This window comes from Phlebotomus papatasi, chromosome 1 (assembly GCF_024763615.1).
Source record: "Phlebotomus papatasi isolate M1 chromosome 1, Ppap_2.1, whole genome shotgun sequence".
NCBI lineage: Eukaryota > Metazoa > Arthropoda > Insecta > Diptera > Psychodidae > Phlebotomus > Phlebotomus papatasi.
The window spans coordinates 88,816,053-88,836,291 of record NC_077222.1 but is presented as its reverse complement, the minus strand read 5'-3'; the positions used below and the strand labels follow the sequence as shown (position 1 = coordinate 88,836,291).

The 20,239-nt window shown below is 32.7% G+C and overlaps 2 protein-coding genes across 2 annotated transcripts; one reads left to right on the top strand and one right to left on the bottom strand.

Moving 5' to 3' along the window:
• Positions 1 to 2,462: 2,462 nt before the first annotated feature.
• On the bottom strand, positions 2,463 to 8,910 carry LOC129809427 (aquaporin-like). Its single transcript, XM_055859250.1, has 3 exons — positions 8,719 to 8,910; positions 4,600 to 4,891; positions 2,463 to 4,541 (listed from the first exon to the last, which is right to left on the bottom strand). Exons 1-3 carry the CDS (start codon positions 8,908 to 8,910, stop codon positions 4,309 to 4,311), a joined length of 717 nt encoding a protein of 238 aa, XP_055715225.1. The 3' UTR covers positions 2,463 to 4,308.
• Positions 8,911 to 13,809: 4,899 nt separating this feature from the next.
• On the top strand, positions 13,810 to 20,214 carry LOC129809639 (serine protease inhibitor 2-like). The gene is made up of 5 exons (XM_055859611.1): positions 13,810 to 13,965; positions 14,472 to 14,710; positions 18,344 to 18,532; positions 19,048 to 19,468; positions 19,544 to 20,214. Exons 1-5 carry the CDS (start codon positions 13,941 to 13,943, stop codon positions 20,014 to 20,016), a joined length of 1,347 nt encoding a protein of 448 aa, XP_055715586.1. The 5' UTR covers positions 13,810 to 13,940; the 3' UTR covers positions 20,017 to 20,214.
• Positions 20,215 to 20,239: the final 25 nt, after the last annotated feature.

Sequence of the window (20,239 nt, the reverse complement as noted above, 5' to 3'; positions counted from 1 at the left end):
TGTGAAGTCGGCGGCAGCCGCTCATGATAAAAGAGAAATAAAATAATATATAAAAATACATGGACTTCCGATGTTTCGACGACCCCCCCTCATATGTCAACAGAACGGACTTTTTCTCCTCCCCCCATCCTTCCCCTCCAAAACCATGTTTTTTTGTTTATTTCGAACACAGCTCTTACGATTTCTATCATTCTCGAATATGTTTATGACGTAGTCAAGGCGCATATTTCGTCCTTGGACACCTATGTTCGAAAACCATTTTAATGTCGAATTTTCGAACTTAAAAATTTAACCACTTTGATGGGCCTATTATTCAACTAATTTGCTTAAATTTGGATTTTTTTCACAGAGTTTGAAATTTCCAAAACGACTGCATCGGACTTAATCGGTCATGAGTCAGTATACCCGAAAATGATTTACCTTTCTCAGATTTACTTCTTTATTTATTTGAAAGCTTGTTACTCATGCTGAAATATTCTAAAACCCAGTTTTATTAAGCAATTTCTTATTTCGGAAAGTGTTTTTAATTTATCAATCAACTTAATCGGTAATAAAGCGGTATGTACCCAAAAAGCATGCGAAAAGTGAATGCACGGATAGCTCTCTCTCTTTGCCATTTTTGAAAATAATTACTTGGGATCGAATATTAAGGGAAAACGATCTATTAGATTTTCAAAATCCACTAAAATTGCTAATTCTCAAGGATTTTGAGACTTTTGCGAACCAAAATAGCCTAAAGTCTGGAACCTGTATAACAATAAATCCATCGCTGTCTTAGCACTAGATCCGACCTTCAGAAAAAAAGGAAGCGTAAGCCCAGATGAGGCTCCTCTAAATAATAATGAAAACTTAAGAGGGAAATTGGAGAACTTAAGGTACCACCCATTATCACTTCATGAATAGGAAACATCCGCGGTGACTGATGATTACTCATCGAAAACTGAAAACAGTTACTTAACAATAAGAGCCCCAAAGCAACCTTTCAGCACCGATAAGGATGGTAGGGCTTGGGTGTGTCAAAGGAATAAATGATTAGGATTTGTGGGTTCTACCGTTGACTGGGTCGAAATATGTCGAATAGGCTGTGCGCTCTACAGAAGGACAAATCCCTCTACTGCTTGTATCTTGGATTGTATGTTATAATATCCTGTCCTCTAAGAAGCAAAAACCTGCCTGAGAAATTCCATAAAGGAACTAGGTCTTCTCTTAAGGCATAGGAACACCTATTATTATATTTTCTATTAACACAGAATTGATGTTGTCAGTCCCTCTCTTTGAAATTACGTGCAATGAACCTTACTAGGTGCAATTCGAACACCTTTAACGTCAGACAAAATTCTGGAGACCTAAAAGAGTTTCGAATTCAGGACAATTGTATCATAAAGTGAGCACTCTACCAACCATTGAGTTCCCTTAGCCCAAAACAACAGTTTTATTAAAATTTGTCAAAGTGTGTAATTAAAGAAATTAAACGGATTACACAAAAATTTTAATGGAAAAATTCCCGGACAGTATTTAATGTAATTAATCAACAATAATAATGTGGTTCTGTAATTAACTCAATAAAATTGACGAATGAGTAAATCAATTTTATCAACCACATAAATTTATCCAATATACTATTATGTCAGCAATTAAAACAAATAAAAACAGGACCGGATGCTTTTACTACTGAAACTGTTAATATAGTGTAATAGTGTCAACTAAATTTGTCAATATCCGTTATGAAATTAATTTTAATTTTTCATTTCTTATGACTATGGCACAGCTTTTAGATCAAAAAATTTCATGAAATGTAAATTATTATTCCATTCTTTTTCAAAAGTTTTGAATATGTCTATGTCTATTTGATTTTAGATATTCAAATTGAGTAATCTAAATTGAATTTATTGAGATGTTTATAAGAATAAAAAGAGTGCAATAGAGTGGGATAGACATATGCAAAACGTGTGATGAAGAAACGGGTGTGATTTTAGATTTCATGAAATTTTCAATACTTAAAAGATCTACCTGAGATATCGGAGACGGATATGTCTGAACTACATTCTCAACCGAAAAACGAATGACAATATTTGGCAGATTGAAATTGATATTCATCTGGCGACAAATGAACCTCCCCAAGCCAAAAATAAAATGCATCAATTCAAAAAGTATACAAACGGCTTAACGGAGATTTTTTTGCGTATGCTTCTGGCACTTCTTTTAGATCGATAAAATTTCATTAAATCAAAATTCGCGTCCCCTTCTGTCTCAAAAGATTTGCATAATTCTATCCTACTCTTTCGATTCCAAATTAGACTGAACTAAATTTAATTTAGTGTGATATTCAAAAATAGACGAAGAGTGCAAAAGAGACATATGCTAAACTTTTAATAAAGAAAAGGATATGAATTTCGATTTTATGAAATATTCCCGATCTAAAAGGTGTGACCCATTAAGGACAAATAACTTTTTATTAAATGAATATCATAATTACCGTATGCGGGTGATTTTGCCCTCAGGGAATGACTTTGCCACCCTGATCCTCCGTAAGGTTTTCTTTAATTTTAGAACTTTAGGATGATCTGTATCGGTCGAACATAGTAGATAGATTCGGTGGTGACCTTGATCTAAGTTTTAGAAGTAAAGATAAGCTTCCGAACAATCAAGTGCAAAGTCATCCCCAGAGGGCAATGTCACCCGCGTCTACGGTAGCATAGGAAAATGTATTTATCTACTTAATATTTTTTAAATAAATTTAAAATCTTAAAATATGAATTTCAAAAACTATCCTTACACTTTAAAGATTCTAAAATTTTTAAAATAAATATTTAATGCCTCCGGCATATCTTTTAGATCGGTAAAATTTTTTAAAATCAAAATTTGCGTCCTTTACTTTCCAACAAAAATGCGTACGTCTAGTCCACTCTTTCGGACTCAAAATTGGACCGACCTGAATTCAATTTAGCGTGGTGTTCTAAAGAAGAAGAAGAAGAGTGCGAAAGAGTAGGATAGACATATGCAGATCTTCAGAGAAAGAAAGGGACATGACTTTTGATTTCATGAAATTTTACCCATTTAAAAGGTATACTCGTGTCATTGGTAAATATTAAAATTGTGTACTCTAATCCCATAAACTTCTGAAAGGGGAGTGTCCAATAATAAATTATGGGCGGAGCTTACAATATCCCGTCATTCTTGTTGCAAATAAGATCTCAAAGGCATCATTTGTTGCAACTCCTTTGTTGCATATTCTTCATCTTTATTAATTAGAAAAATGCTTTAATAAATAACTTTCAATAAATCCTTTTTTATCAGAAAAAAATTAAAAGCAGCTTTATTTTGTAATTGGCTTTATTTATTTTTAAATAAAGATAAAGACAACTTCTAGAATAATTGACATTATTGCGATTAAAAGATAAGAATTTTTATGCAAACAATTTTTATCAAAAACAAGATGCACTTTTTTAAGTTCAATGTAAAGATAAGGAATCAACACAACAACCCGTCAGTTTGCTTAATACAATAAACACGTTTATACTAACCTCGTTATCGTAATAATTTCTCCTTCTTCAGCCAATTTTATCACATTCTTTAATTCAAATAAAAGGTTATTTTCGAAAAATTATTTTTCACACTTTTTATAATGTTACCAAAATTTCAAGAAACTTTTAATGCATCAAGAAAATCGTAATTGTTGAAAATCGTAAAAAAATGTGTACAAACAACTTCATTCATCATTTTAGTATGAATTAAATTAATTAAAAAGAAGTTAGAATTTTAATGAGAGAAAATAATAATGGGAGACTCAAAAGTTAAATGGAGAATTCTAATTTAAAATAAAGATAACACATTAACATTAATAGCGATCAATGAGGTCTATCGAAATGATCCACAATTTACCAACCTTGAAAGTTCAAAAGGTAATTTCACTTTACTTGAAACGTATAATTCAAATTACCAAACACCTAATTAATTTAATTATTCAACTTACCAAATTTAATAGCTTATCAGTTGAGAATTAGCTATATAAAAAACAATCCAAACAATCAAACCCTTTTCTAACGATCTCATCGGTATTTAGTAATTTTGCAATAAACACACTGATTACTACTCTCCAATTGTAAGTATATTTCCCATACTCAATTGTACAATTAACAAGAAAATTGCATGAATCCATGAGCATTAATTGCTCAACAAAATATCTCATATATTGTTAACTAATTTAATATACCATCTATTAAATTCTATTTTATAATCTCTATGTTCTTGAACCCCTCCTGTGAAGTATTTCAAGAAATTGCAGAGAACAATAAATCGGTGTCCTGTTCATCCAATTTTGAGCTTGGGCGCTTTGAACAATGGCATGTAGACAAGGGAGGCTGCAATGGCCCCCATGAGGGGTCCCACCCAGTACACCCAGTGATTCTCCCAGGACTGAGCAATAAAGGCCGAACCGAAGTATCTAGCAGGATTCATGGAGGCTCCTGTGTACTTAATGGCAGATAAATTTCCCAGCACCACAACTAATCCCACTGTGAGTGCTCCTGTGATCTTGGACTCTGCAATATATTTGAAAATTTAGTGAATGTCCAAGAGATAGGCAAGAGACGTGTTTACCTGATTTATTCTCATCACTGACTGCCAAGACGGCCAGCATGAGCAGGAAAGTGAGGAAGAACTCAATGAGAACACCATGGAGGACAGTGATGCTGGGATCAAGATACAAGTGGCAAAGAAGTCCATGATGAGACTCATGTAGGAACACCTTAAGTCCAGCTGTCCCTGCCACAGCACCCAGACATTGTACCAGGATGTAGAGAATAGCACGAACAACTGGCATCTGGCCAGATACGACAAAGCCAACAGTTACAGCTGGATTTATGTGGCTTCCACTCACGTGACCCAATACCTGTGAAAAATACCGCAAATAAATATTTGGGCATATCTTTTATCGAGGTGGGGAATTGACAACGCAAAGTTGTAGACAATGTTCAAAATGATTTAATGATAAGATTTTTTTTACTGAAATTCACTTAACTGTAATTGATTTTAAATATTCAAAAAGAAACAATTTGACAAGTGAAGATTGACAGCACTTCTGTGAGTTTGACAGAAGACGTCAAAATCATTTTAAAAACACTAATGAATTAAAAAAAAAAATAAAAATCTGTGGTGACAAGGCATAGACACTTTCGAATGTAAAATAACTCAGACTGAACTTAGGAAAATTTCCTAGATTCATAAGCTTGAAAATGTGCTATAATATTGTTGACAGCTACTGTCACATTTCATAAAACTGTTTGTAAATGTTTGTTAATACCTACTGGGGACTACGAAACTCTCCTAAATCGTATAACCCACTCTAAAGTTCGTAAGTCATCAGAAACATTGTTCGTAACATGATCATTTGACGAGCACTATTTGTTCCTTCACAAACATTTGTTCGTAAATGTTCGTAAACACATAAAAAATGTTTGTAAAATTCTGTAATTTCTTCGCAAAGTTTTACCAGATAAACAAAATTGTATTAGCAAATGTTTGCAGGAGAACAAAAAATGCTCGTTAAGAACTTAAATTACAAACAATGTTTGTGAAAATTACAAACTTTTACGAACTTTTTAATCAGATACGAACAATTTTACAGAATATTTTTTCTGTGTTGATTTACAAATTCCATTTGAATTTAAATAACAAGGGGATTAATGAATACCGAAAGTTAATTTATTAACCTCTCACATCTCATTGACCCATTCAGTCAATGTACTAGAAATACTTGAGATAGAATGTTCATATTTTGAAATTATGTAGAATCCTAAAGATTAATAGATTATTTTTTTGAAAAGAAAAAAAGATTTATCTATTATGGGGGCCCGGGGAGCCTTTCTCAAACATGCGTCTTAACGGTGAATTTAAATTCTGCACATTAATTTATTACAAACTCCATTGATTTAGATAGAGTAACTGTCCAAGAAAACAAATTGGCAATCAGAATTCAAATCAAGGAAGAGGATGAAGGCCAATTTTAACAAATTCGACGGGATGTTGTATTTTCCTTCCGCCATTTTAAGCAAAAATTTTGCATGACTTTCCGCGAAGCAAAAAAACAATAACAAAATGTATTCCTATCTCTGTCAGACTACTTTTCCCAAGTAATTAAAGGACTAAAGTAATTAAAAATCAATTCCCGACAGCAATTCGAATAGCATTTGCCAAGAAATAAATCATCTAAAATCACTCAATTTGCGTATGGTCTATAATACCATGGTAAGGAATAGGTTAAATGACAATTTAGCTATTATTTTAAAGAAACATATTTTAAAAACAAAATAGGGTAAGTGTACCAAATTTCGGCGTAGCTGCATACAAGCGCCAAATTCTTACATTCGAAAAGTAATATTTTCTATACAAATTGAATATTCTTGTTTCTTCTTTTCAAAGAATGTTTCTCGGAATCTTGTAAATAGTTTAGTCTTTCTTCTCTCTAAAATCATTCTTAATAAAACTCAAAAAAAGATTTTCTAAAGATTTTATGACACAAAACTTTCCAATAATGTTTGTGCTTATTATTTCAGATCTTAAAATTTAATATAAATTGATCATTATCGATTTTATTAAACATTGGTGAAAATTATAATTTCATTTATTACCTATTCAAAAAATAATTATTACACAAAATTTACAAAAGAATGTTAAAGACTTTTTTAATAGTTTCTAGTCAATTTAATAATCGAATATTTTTTTATTCAATTTATTAATACTTTATTAGGTTTGTGATTTTAGTTATATATCAGTAAAATTTACAAAGTTTAGTAATAAGGAAAATTGGATCAGAATGAGCTAGTAAATCGAATTTCTTTGTGTAGGGTAGAATCACCACTTCTCGTCAGTGCCCCACTTTTCGCCACTTATAATGAAATCGCTATTTTTCGCGATTTATGAAATAAATGAGCCGCAAAGTTACTTGTATTTTTACTGCTGCTACGTATAGAGTCGAAAAATAGTAATTATTCGTTTTGAATTTACGATTTTGAGCATTTTTTAGAGTAATATTTTAAGCAAGTGCATCGAATCCAATATTTTGTACCCAATATACTAAATGTCGTCAAATTTTCTTCAAGCAAAATGTATCTTTTCGGATAAATAATTTGCCTATTGAATATTTAATTACACTTGTAGAATAGATAAAATTTGTATTTAGTTAATTAATATTTCATTTTATATTATATTTATATAAAAATTAGGCATGGCGAAAAGTGGTAATATATTTGAATGATTTTACCACCTGTCGCCATCTCTTTTCAATAGGCAACGCTAACGTCACTTCGTAGATTCTCAGTTGTCAAATCCGTATTGTTCACTTTATACAATAATCCAATAGTTTGATTTCTCAAATAACAGCGAAGAAAAATCATTTAAAGTGAGTCATCACTTAAAATAATTTAAAATCTAATTTAAATCTCTCTGATTTAAATGTTAAAATCATTTAAACCTTATTATTTATCATGAGGAAAAAGAAATTCTGAATGTATTCTTTGTATCATATTGCTCAAAATAGTTAAGTTTGAACCTTTCCAAGTGGGTGGCGATAAGTGGTTACAGAACTGGCGAAAAGTGGTAAAAAGTGGCGACGAAGTGATTATTTTTGCATTGTTAATAAAAATCAGTTTTTTAAGTAGTCTAGGGTTAAATTGGAGGACTATTGTTTTCGCGAATCTGCAGCTAATAAATTTAAGTAACTTTGTGTTAAATTTGAGTTGTCTTGTAATAGGGGTTCAAAAGTTATAATAAAATTAATTCCCGTTTTTCCTAAACATGACGATAAGTGATTACTCCACCCTATGTATAGTTTGTGAAAAAATGTTAAAATTAGACTGATAAATATGTATTGAAAAATAAATCATGATTTATTCAATATTCCGTCTAAGAAAAACCCAAACATCATACAAACTAATTCTACCCCTGGATAATTCTGCCCCGGGTTCCCCCCATTGTGCCTAATTTAATGTAGGGGAAAGCTTTCAGACTTCGCACACCTCTGGCTTTGAATACTAATTTTTCCCATATTTCTTTAATGAATCAGACCTATTTTTGGCATATTTTAATAGCTGATCTTAAGAAACACATTTCCTCAAAAATAGAGGAATATTCGAAGAGTTCAAAGCCAAAATGTGTGCGAAGCCTGAAAGCTTTCTCCTACGCGACTTTTCTTTTCACTCAATGATAGCGCATTGTCATATTTTCTATTGGTATTTATTTTACCTTTTATCTATTTTTATTACAAACTAAATAATTTAATTATTACTTATTTAGTCATTTGCTTTTCTAATTTATTCTTCCATTATAACAAACTTTTCTTTCAAATTTAGACTGATAACACTTTAACAAACTTCAAATTTTTATTAACCTCCGTGGGAAAAGCCGGGAATCCGAGTAAGTTATTCATGAACAGGAGTTATGAAAGGTATTTAATAAAGTTTAAGTCTAATCAAAGGATTTATAATTATATGATTATTGTAATATTTGAGTTAAGACTATTAAAAACTTCAGCTAATACCGCTACTACCATCCAAATATTTTTCAACTTCACGTAATTTGATAAAAGAAAAATCTCTTTATAAATTCAAAATTCCCAGCAAACGAGAATAACAATTTTTTTTTCATTAAAACCTGGTTAACACTGAATTATAAAATCAACAAAAATGCTAAATTTAGGGAAGTGTCACGTGACCAGCTTACCGATATTATCATGAAGACTTCGAGGCCAAAGGTGATGGAGATAACAGCCGGATCTCCACAGGTAGCTGATAAGCAGCCAAAGAGGTTGAGAATGAAGATGCCCAGGAATTCAGCAAAGAGAGCTCGAAAGAGTTTCTGGCGCTTGGGAACGGATATCTCATCCAGACCCCATTTATCGGCAATTTCAGCCATTTGGGCGGCAGTCTTTGGGGACAACAAGTGAATAAATTGCGCTTCTTTTCACGTCCAATTTCAGCCGGTTGATCAAGTCAAATGGCAAGAGTTTCTCACAAAAAAAAACCAATTAATATACAGAAGTCTCCATCAACAATGCAGATCCGAGGTTGATTCTGAAGGATTGGATGGAGGTGTGTCTCCAAATTTGTCTTTCTTATTCTAAGAATTTCCACTCTCACTCACAATTGGATGAAAATTCAATTAGAAATTGTTTAAGAAATGAAACTTCTTCTTTGGGGCAATCACTTATATTTGCCACTTAGCTCGTAATGCTGTTAAAAATCTCTTTCATCCAATTTTCGTCTTCCCCACTTCTTTTTTTTTCTTGCTTTCCAGTTTGGAAGCTCGTCTGGAAGCTTTTGATTTCCGTGCTTTTTTCAGATTCTTTAAATTCTTGTATTGGGAATTTTTATCAGGATTGATTTTAAGCAAAACGAGAATAAGATTATTAATAGTTTAATGTGGGATGATATCAACAAATTTGCAATTACCTGGATCGTATGATAATTAATTTTGAACGAAAATAATTTAATTTATTTCTTGTACCATGAAGCCCATGAAGCGTTTACAATACTCCTTTAGTTGAGGTTCAAACCTATACTGGCTTGCGAGTTGGGTTCTGTTTTACCTTACCGCGCGTGATTTTTTCGATTTAAAAAACGTGTTGTAAAAATATACCAAAATATATTTAATAAAAAGCAGCTTTACATTAATATTGAGACTATTGGATAGTACAAAAGCCTTTATTAACTTAAAATAGAACTTAAATTCTTATAAAAATAAACCTAAATATTCTTCTGTAGATATTAAATCTTTGGAACCTATCGTTGGACAAAAGCACCTATAAAAATCCCCCTTAGAAGATTCTACTTGATGAAAGTGAAAAAAACATTTTATGACCAAAGTCAAGAAATTGCCGTTTAAACTTTTTCAACAATTCAATTACATTAAGAAAGTTTTTTGACCTAAGAAATCACAGTAAAGAATGCATTATTGATTGCTGATTCAATTTGAGTTATTGGATGCTCTTTCTCTAAAACTAAATATTTGTTTGTAGAATATTGTATTTGCAGAAATGTCCAGTATTTGTTCGAAGTCAACAAACAGAGGAAGATATTGTAATTTTGTATTATTATTAAATTTGCAATACTCTGCAAAATTTCAATGATTTGCAAGGAATTTACCAAATTATCAACAAGAAACCAAGACGTTTAAAATGCATAATTAATTAGGAAATTCCATATTGAAACTGGTTGCAGAAAAATGCAAAATAATACTTCAAACTCCAACGAAATACTTTAAAGGAAATACACAGTGAGGCGATTGAAGTGACAAGATTGATAATATAGGGAGAAGTGGGGCACCTTTGAATTGGGGTAGCTTTGAAATTGGACATTTTTTCCTATTTTTAAATGGAATTGGATTTTACCGTGATATAATTTTGTTCTACAAACTAATTATGAAACTCATAGAAAAAAACCTAATTTCAAAGATATCCTAATTTAAAAGTGCCCTACTTCCCCTAATGACAAATTTTAATACTAAGAACTTTCTACAGAAAGCTTCACTTTATAATTAATTAAAATTAAGTTATCCAAATATTAAAAAATATAATTTAAAAAATATAATAATAAGAATAATAAATAAAACAAAAATTTAATAAATATTCGAATTTTTATTAAATTTATACACGACAAAGTATCTAGAAACTTTCTAAAAATAAGTATAATTCTGCAAATTATCTTTCAATTCTTGGAAACTGAAATTGTGCAAAATTTCGGACATCTTGAAATATCGTAAACTTCTTTTGTTTCTCAAAATTGTACAAAAAAGTCTTTTTTTAGTTTCTTTTAGGTTAGAGAAACAATAGTACATCACCTTGACGAATCAGACATAGCAAAAAATATTGCAAGATTTTCAGAAGGGCAATATACTTCGAAAAACGTGGTGTCCGATATAATACACAATTTCAAATATATTAAAAATATTTTAGAAAAATGAAACAGAACAAATTACTTTATTAAGGTTCCGAGAAATACCCCTCGAAAAAGAAGTAACAAAAATTCAATTTGTTTTAGAAGTATTTGGGGGAAGTATTCTCCCTCCGAACGTTGATGCCTTCGAATAATGTTAATTGTCTTTTATTTTTCCTAAGAGACTTATATATTTCTATTAAATATTAATTATCGTATCATCAATTTTTAATAATTACGTAATAATTATGTGTAAGTCTCTTAGAAAAAATAAAAGAAATTCAGATTATTCGAAGGCATGAACGTTCAAAGTAAGAGTAATTTCCCTTACATATGAAACCTAAAATCTTGAGGTTTATATACAACATGTCCGATATCTGGCATCTCTATCTCTTTAAAGACAAATAGTTTTAAAAGCATACTTCATTCTCATATTGTAAAGTATTTAAATATTCTTTGTTTAAATCCATTAACAATTTTGTAACTGAATTATAAAATCCAATACACTTTAACCTATTAGATTTAGCTCTTTTCTAAATTGAACTCTCACAGGTATCCATCTATTATGGGCTTCAGACCTAAGGCTTAGCCATATGGCTTAACTGTTATATTTTTTTATCAGTAAGGTATTTTAGAAAATTTAACTTAGGATTGTAGTATTATGGATAAATGTCCTATTAAGATTCTGAAAGAGTAATAAATTAGTTGCCATTTAGGATCCTGAGACTTTCGGGAACAAGGCTAAACCTCTAGTCTGAAGACCGTTTATCCCACACCCTCATATGGAATTTTTTAAGGGATTTTATTTGTATTTTGCACCTACTTACTTTAAGTCTTCCAGTGGGTCTCAGTCAGTGAATTTTCGCTAAACTGGTCAAAAGTCTGGGTGACCAATTGTGGAGAGAATATGAGGCAGAACGATTTTAGGTGCTTTTTCGCTTGGCCTGCGGTTTTAGGGATCATTATACTCCGCTAATCTTAGAATCATACTGCCTCCTTTATCCTTATTTTAGTTTTTATTTTTTATTTAAATTTATTTTATATTTATTTTATTGTTTTTGTGTACTCACTGTGCCAAATTCTGTAGTTTTATACCCAATCGCTCTCAAACTTCTGTGAATATGTAATAATATCTCAACTCAAACTTCTGTGGATATGTGCAACAGTCACAGAGGTTAATGTTCTAGACTCTAAATCTAAGTGCCTGAATTATAAGTTCCTAATTGTCTAATTATAAATGCCTGAAACCCCTACAACAGTCTAGAAGTATACTGAAAATACTGGTGGGAAAGCTTTGTGCAAGTTGCAGGAAACTATTCAATTTAATTTTTTATAAAGACGTCATTTTATAGGCAAAATATTCGTTGAAAAAATTTTGACAAGGGCTAAAAATGGTAAAAAGAAATTAATAAATAGTCTTTTACTGCTCGAACTCAAAGAGAGAGCAGTTATATAAATCGTCTTATTTTTCAACTTGTCACCGTTTTGGAGCTTAAACGGTTAGAGATATTGACTTCCAGTCTTCGATGACCCCCAATAAAAAATAATATCTCTCGATGTTTTTTTTCCCTCCCCTACCCTTCTCTATCCCCTCTAAAACCATGTTTTTTGGCTTTTCTCACCCAAGCTTTTTCAATGATTTTCTGATATGTTTTCGAACATTTCGCCCAAACATACCTATAACCGGAAAATTCGCCATTTTGAATTATTGAAGGTCAAAAGTCAATCACTTTAGAAGGGTAATTATTCACCCCATTTGGTTAAATTTGGATTTTTGGAGAGGTATTGAAATTTCGAACCTGGCTGCATCGGTCTTCATTGGTAACGAGTCGGTTAAGTACCGATTTTTTTTATTTTCAAATGCTTTTGTGATTTATGAATCAATTTGATCTCTAGTAGATGAGTGATACCAAAAGATTATGCAAAAAGACTAATTCACGGTGAGCTATATCTCGTGCTGATGCTATCTCTCGAGATGATTTGCCATCTCTTTTTTTAATAAATTCTTTTCTACTCTATTAAGAACAACAGAATGCGAATTTTTCAATAATTGGTTCAGTGGATTTCTCGTAATTCTATAAGGACTAATAAATTGGTACAATACGCTTCATAAGTACATTTGAGATTTTCAGGACAAAAGAAGTCTATCATATAATTTCAGATAGATATTTCATCATCAATGACTTAAGAGCGCACTGTAATTCTGCGATCACCGCTGTCTTAACGTTAATAAGATTAATAGCCAAACTACTCCGCAGCAAAACGGTGGAAAACTCCATCTCAGATTGTATGTTCCAGAGAAGTATCAAATAATTACAAATCTAGTTTTACGATACAGAATTTTCATTTGTACAGATTAACAAAAAGAAACAGAAAAAATATTGATCTGCTTATTTGCGCAATTTAAAGCATTTTTATAGAGTGTATGCATTTGTCTATCAAATGACCCATTCGTGCTCTGAGCGACTCAATTTTTGCTATGTGTTATCAATTAAATTGCTCCATTCAGTATTAAAATTTCTTTTATCAGACCAACAATGACGTACAAGTTTCTCATGTCTTTTTATCGAACTTTTCCCCATCAGGTGGATTTTCCTTTCTTTCTTTAAGTTGATTCTTACATTCTCTGCATCACATATCTACACATGACCATCGATCCTCATCCAAGATCGTTGATCCACAGAACTGATGTGGATTTCATGCAAATATTCTTAATTCAATGATACAGTCTTTCAGCTGAGGAAATGCCTGCAAATATGTTTCTCCAGTAAGATTATGACTCAATGGCAATTCCAGTCCATTTTCACGATCACTGCACGATCTTGGAGCATTTTATGTAATGATCATTGGGTTTTTTCAATGGTATTTGTTGTGGAATTTAGAAGTATGAGTTGGGGACTCATGGGATTGTGGACTGTGGCTACCAATTTCAGTTACTGATCGTCTGCCTTGATGATCGTACCGGGACTTTGAGCTCAAGAAGTACTAATTTAAGTATAAGTGACTTAAACAATGAAGATCATTGTGTTAACAGCCGGTAGGTTGATCAGTAAATTTTCTGTTGTTTTTCCCCGATTTCCCAGAAATATTTCTTCATAATTTCTATCAAGAGCTGTGCATCATCATCTTATATCTCTGTGCGATTTTCGATAAACTTTTGAACTCTGTGACCTCAATGACGCTCGCGGGATTTTCGGTGGATCAACCAATAATATGTCTGAGTATTCTCAAAATGGAATTGCAAATGAAGTTCTTTTGGTATTTTTTCTTTGATATTTTCCTATCAGAATGTAATCAAACAGGTTTCGTCTTCTCTTAAAAATTAACAAGAAACTCGTATTTGTGAAGCAACCAAGGTCAATGCGAAATGCTTTATATTTTCTGTAAATAAAACGAAAGCACCAAAAAACCCAACCATGACGGGATCCATACTAAAAAGCATTACTTTTGTACTTGTTTAAAGTGTTTTAGAAGATTGTGTGAAAAATTGCCGTTGAAATTGATTTAGATGGTGGAATTATTTTTAATTGTGGTCTTTGGTAGTTCTATTGCTGAGGCAGGCAGTTTGGGCAGGAGAGGATGTTAAACCTTCCGTGGAAATTGTAACACCACAATCTGTGAAGAGCCAGGTAACACCAAGGGCACAGGATGTTGATACAGGAAGTTCTGCCCCATCCACTGCCAATCCTAGTGATTCTATGGATTATTGGGAGAATGATGACTTTGTCCCATTCGAAGGACCATTTAAAGATATCGGAGATTTTGACTGGAATCTTTCAAAGGTAATTTATTTTATTAATTTGTGCTTTTATTAATTTAAATGCAAAAAATAAGAAGAAATAGGGGAAGTTTTAAAGCCTCGAATAGCGGAAGTATCTCGTACTTTTTGATTTTTTTCCTTTGCTTCTTAATGAATCTGACCCATGACAATTATCATAGGTCGTTTTAATTGCAATGTAAATTTCCTTGAGTCAAATTCATCAAAGATTGACTAGTACGATGTTTCCATCTTGGAAGTCTTCAAAACCTTACTCATATTTTAAATTACCGTAGATTGCACCCTCCGAAAGTGGCTTTGTCCCAGAGAGTTTGTCAATTTTTCTTTAATTTTAGCTTTCAAGGATGACCCTTACCGATCGGACAAGATAGATTAGAGCGGTGTAGATTATTCGTAACAGGTGTGGAAACCGGTGAGCGTCGGGTAAGAAGAAGCAAGGAAAATTTTCAAATTCTTAACAAAGCTTTCGGCTCGGATTCCAAGCCTTCCTCAGTGGTCAAATTTTTAGTCTTTTGAAAAATTTGACCACTACTGAGGAAGGCTTGGAGTCCGAGCCGAAAGCTTTGGGAAGAATTTGAAAATTTTCTTTGCTTCTTCTTACCCGACGCTCACCGGTTTCCACACCTATTGAATTAACCGTCGGAAATTACCAAAAACTATTCGTAACACTAAACCTACCGATCGTTTTTGGTAGTTTTACCTAGCGTGTTCGGTTTAAAGAGAAACGGCGGTAGGTAGGATACTCAAAAAGCTTTTCTTGAAAAAGAAGAAAAAAGTAAAATTTAAACACTGAAAAATATAATACATACATATTTTAAGAAATTCATAAAGATTGATAGTAACATTCTACCGTTCAAATATGTGTTAATTTTAAAAAGGTTTTAACTCTTTTGTCTCTTTTGGGACTCTGAGTACCCAAAGCAGCATATGAATGTTCTGTGAAAAACAATGTTTTTTTTTAATTATTCAGAACTAATAAAAATTCTATTTTTGTGGATGATTACAAACTAAGGATATCCAAATGTAAGATATTTTTTGTAGGACCTCAATTAATTCCTGAGCTTAGATATTTTGATTAAAAAATGGTGAAATTGTCTTGCAGCATATGCTGCGGTCCGGAAAGAGTTAAACCGATCAGTTTGACCGGTCTTGGTAGGTTTAGTGTTATAGAATTAAAAAAAAAGCTTACGAACAGTAGGAGGCAAAGTAATCGCTGGAGAGCAGTCATCTGAATCTACGGTAAAAATCTTCTTATTTTGAAAATTCGTAAAGTATTGTATTGAAAATTCAGATATAAAAATTATTGAAAATCGCGAAAAATTTTAATAACATTAAAAACTTTTTTTAAAATCTAATATTTAACATTTTTAAAACCTTTATGAAATGTAAATATTTTTGATATTTCGTTTAAAATCTTTTATATTCTAAATCGCAAAGTAAGAAACATTATGGCAATCTTTATTGATTTTCATTTTATTTCTGATGAGATAATTTTTTAAGCGTCAAATCTCTAACATGGGTTTCATGTTGTAGGTTTTGCCCAGTTACCAAGGGAGTCGAAATTTTAAATAGCAAATAATTCAAGTTATTTAGAAAAAAAATTAATCTATTTTGAATAAAAATAGAATTTAAAAGTGGGCTCTTCGCCAAAAGCCTAGAACATGTTAGTAATGACGATGCTCGACCTGACATCAAAAATCGGTTAAAACGTTGAAACCGTAAGGAAAATTATTATGCAAAACTGTCAAATAACTATTGAAAAAATTTCTGAAGTTATCAGAATATCGGTTGCCTCATTTTCATGCAATTCTTTTTGGATGTTTTGGGCATGAAACGTATGGCAGTGATGCTTTTTCCAAAAGTTCGTTCGCAGATTCTTGTTTTTTTCGTGATTTTTTGATTAAAGCATCACTGAAATTATGCCACTACCACCGTTTTTACCGGAAGTACCCTCCAGGGGCTTCTTCTGTTCCTAGAACTGAAAAGATCTGGAAAAAGATGAAGTTTTGGTACAATTGAGGAGATAAAAACCCCATCACCGGAAAAGCTCAAAACCATATCAAAAGCGCATATCAGAAAGACTTGGAGGATCGGAAAAAGTTTAAGCATAAGTAAGAAAAGACGGCAAGCAAGATATGACCGTTCATATTAAATGTTTTCTAAACTTTCTGAACCATCTGGAAAACAATTCGAACAATTTTCCATGAGTGCCAACTGTGATTCGGTCAGTTTTCGACCAATTTCAAGCTTACCAACTTCATAAGAGGTCAAATGCGAGAAAGAGTCAAGATAAAACAGTTATTGCTATCCTTTTATGCCATTCTCGCAGTTCAGAAATTGTTAATCTTAATTATGTGACACCACAGTCACAATATTTTGATTTATTCTACATATTTTCCGAACTGTCCTTAAAATCTAAGATGTTATGAATTAAAATAACAAAATAATTTTTAGACTTATATTCAGGGAGTAAACAGGTCTGCCATTCACAGTCCACTTTAAGTACCGAAAAAATGCGATCAGGGAGACTAATCAGCGCGATCTACCGATTTTCCACTAACATTTCTCTCACTGACCAGGCTTATTCACCACCTGGTTCTATTTATTCTCATTTTGCTATCCCGTCTGGCCTGTTAAGCGTCTATCATACCCATCACACCTGCCTAAAGCCATAAAAACAAATTTAGATTTCTACAGTAAAAAAATTAAAATGTAGGAATGATAACTGTTGAAATTTCTATGTTGACTGTTATAAACATAAGTACAATATTATCGGTGTATTAAGATAAAAATCATAAAAACTGATAATTAGTAAGTTTCATTAATAAATTCATTGTATCAACTGCAGTTAAATACAGTGCCCACTTTGTTATCCGGATGATTGGAAGACAATATGACAGATGTCGACTTCGTAATTCGGATGGATTTTTTGAATTTGTTCAATGTCTCGAAAATTTAATACAAGTTTTTTTTTTGTAGAATCAGAATAAATATTTTAAAGAAGCTTAAAAAGACATAATTAGAGAATTCTATGCTATTATACTTCATTTATTAAACAAAAACATCACAGGATAATTCATTTTCATTGCTGAACATACATACATAACCTCAAAATTATTTTAGATATAACCGTCGATAACTCGTCCGGATTACGCCGATCCAGATTAGAGAGCGGGCACCGTATTTAGTATGAAATCGTAAAAATCACTGTGTTTCTAAAGTTCAAAATATCAATAAAATGTTACTGATATTCTTTGGTGCTTATTCTTCCCCAAGGACATTTCTTAATGATGTCAGCAAAATCGTGATCCCTTATGTAAATTTCTCAGAATAGATTCTTCTCAAATAGAATTTATTAAAAGATCTTGCAAGACCGCAAACGTGTTTGAAATTAATTATCTACCTTTCAAGACGAACTTGGAAAGAAGATCCATTAAACGTAGTCAATTGTTGAAGGTATATTGTCTTTTTGTTGCATAAAAAAATGTTGACATACTCGATAAATGATGGTACTGTAAAAAAAGTATCACGATTTGCTTGAATAACCAATGAAGTAATGTAATGCGGTATTTTGTGGAAAACCCCGTCAATTTGCATTTGAAAGTCGTATGTAACACTTGTCTAAATTTCTTTTCAGATCGTCTTTGAGGAAAACAAAGGTAATGTTATCTTGTCGCCGTTTTCCGTCAAGCTACTAATGAGTTTGCTCTTCGAGGCCAGTGCTGCAGGTACTCTGACCCAGCACCAACTCAGACTGGCCACACCAACCATCTCCACCCACTATCAGTCCAGGGAATTCTACAAAAATATCTTCAATGGACTTAAGGTAAATAAACAATATTTACATTCGAAATAATTTAAATGTGTTGCAAAAAACTGAAAATTCCTCACAGTATCAGTCCAACAATTCATTAAGATTTTAATGGCTCACCAAATTTTAATAACTTTCATAAACTTTAACCTTCTAATGCCAAGTTTGAATCAGCTCACTTACAATAAAACCATACAGGAAGTCAATGCTTACCTAAAACGCTATATAATGATCATTACCGAAAACTAAACAGTTCTTGAAAGGTACAAAAACCCTTATCAAAATATCTATGAGAAATTTTTTTGTAACATTTGACTGATATAATTCAGAATTTGACCTCATTTCGACAGTCACTTAATAATCCAATTGTGTTTCCCGCATTTTACAATGCCACAAAAAGTTGCACTGCATTCATTTTATTTTTGCGGTATCAAAGCTCATCATTTCGGAACAACTTCCTCTCCAAATAAGCTATTTTTTGTTCACCTGCAAGCTCAGTCCACTGAACTGATTTTTTTGTGGCTTTGCAGAAAAAGAGTAATGACTATACGGTGAATCTCGGTACGAGAATCTACGTGGATCAGTTCATTAGCCCCAGGCAGAGATATGCTGCCATCCTGGAGAAGCACTATTTGACAGAACTGAGGCAGGAAGACTTCTCAAATGTCCATGAAACCACTGCGAAGATCAACAATTGGGTGGCTAATGTCACAGAAAATCATATCAAGGAGCTGGTGAAGGAGGAAGATGTCCAGCACTCTGTCATGCTGATGCTCAATGCTGTGTACTTTAGGGGATTGTGGAGGAAAGCCTTCAACAGAACCATCCAGCTTCCCTTCCACTTATCCCTAAATGAGTCAAAGACGACTGAATTCATGCTGGCCGATGGACTGTATTACTTCTATGAATCCAAGGAATTGGATGCAAAGATTCTCAGGCTTCCCTACAAAGGTAAATTCTAATTTTGCAAAAGAAAAAAATTCCGGCTCGAATGACCAAAAATGTATATAAATCCTAATTTCTTAGGAAAACAATTTGCAATGACTGTGATTCTCCCGAATTCCAAGAGTGGCATCCATAGTTTTGTCCGACAAGTTGATACTATCCTCCTGCACAGGATCAAGTGGCTGATGGATGAGGTTGAATGTAGAGTGCTCCTGCCCAAATTCCACTTTGACATCACGACGCAGATGAAGGATCCACTGATTAAATTAGGAATTAGTCAAATCTTCACGAGCGATGCTTCCCTGCCATCCCTGGCCAGAGGACAGGGTCTTCAGAATCGCCTACAAGTTTCCAATGTCCTCCAAAAGGCGGGAATATTTGTGGACGAGAAAGGCAGCACAGCATATGCTGCATCCGAAGTGAGCCTAGTCAACAAGTTTGGAGATGATGAATTTGTCATGTTCAATGCCAATCATCCCTTCCTGTTTGCCATCGAGGATGAGACTACAGGTGCTATACTCTTCACAGGAAAAGTTGTCGACCCCACGCTGTAGTCTTTTTTTAGTGGCATTTAATGATTTTTCCGCGAGTGACATTCCTGGCCATTTTTTCCCTGCTGTCTCTCCACTGGAAGGCACTTCCCATGCTCGAGGACACTTCCTCACCTATCAATTGTGATTCTCGGCCACACAAACAGCTGTACTTTCTTTTTTTTATACAAATAAAACGTGAATATTTTGTGAAAAACAAAATACAACTTATGCTGCATGTGATATT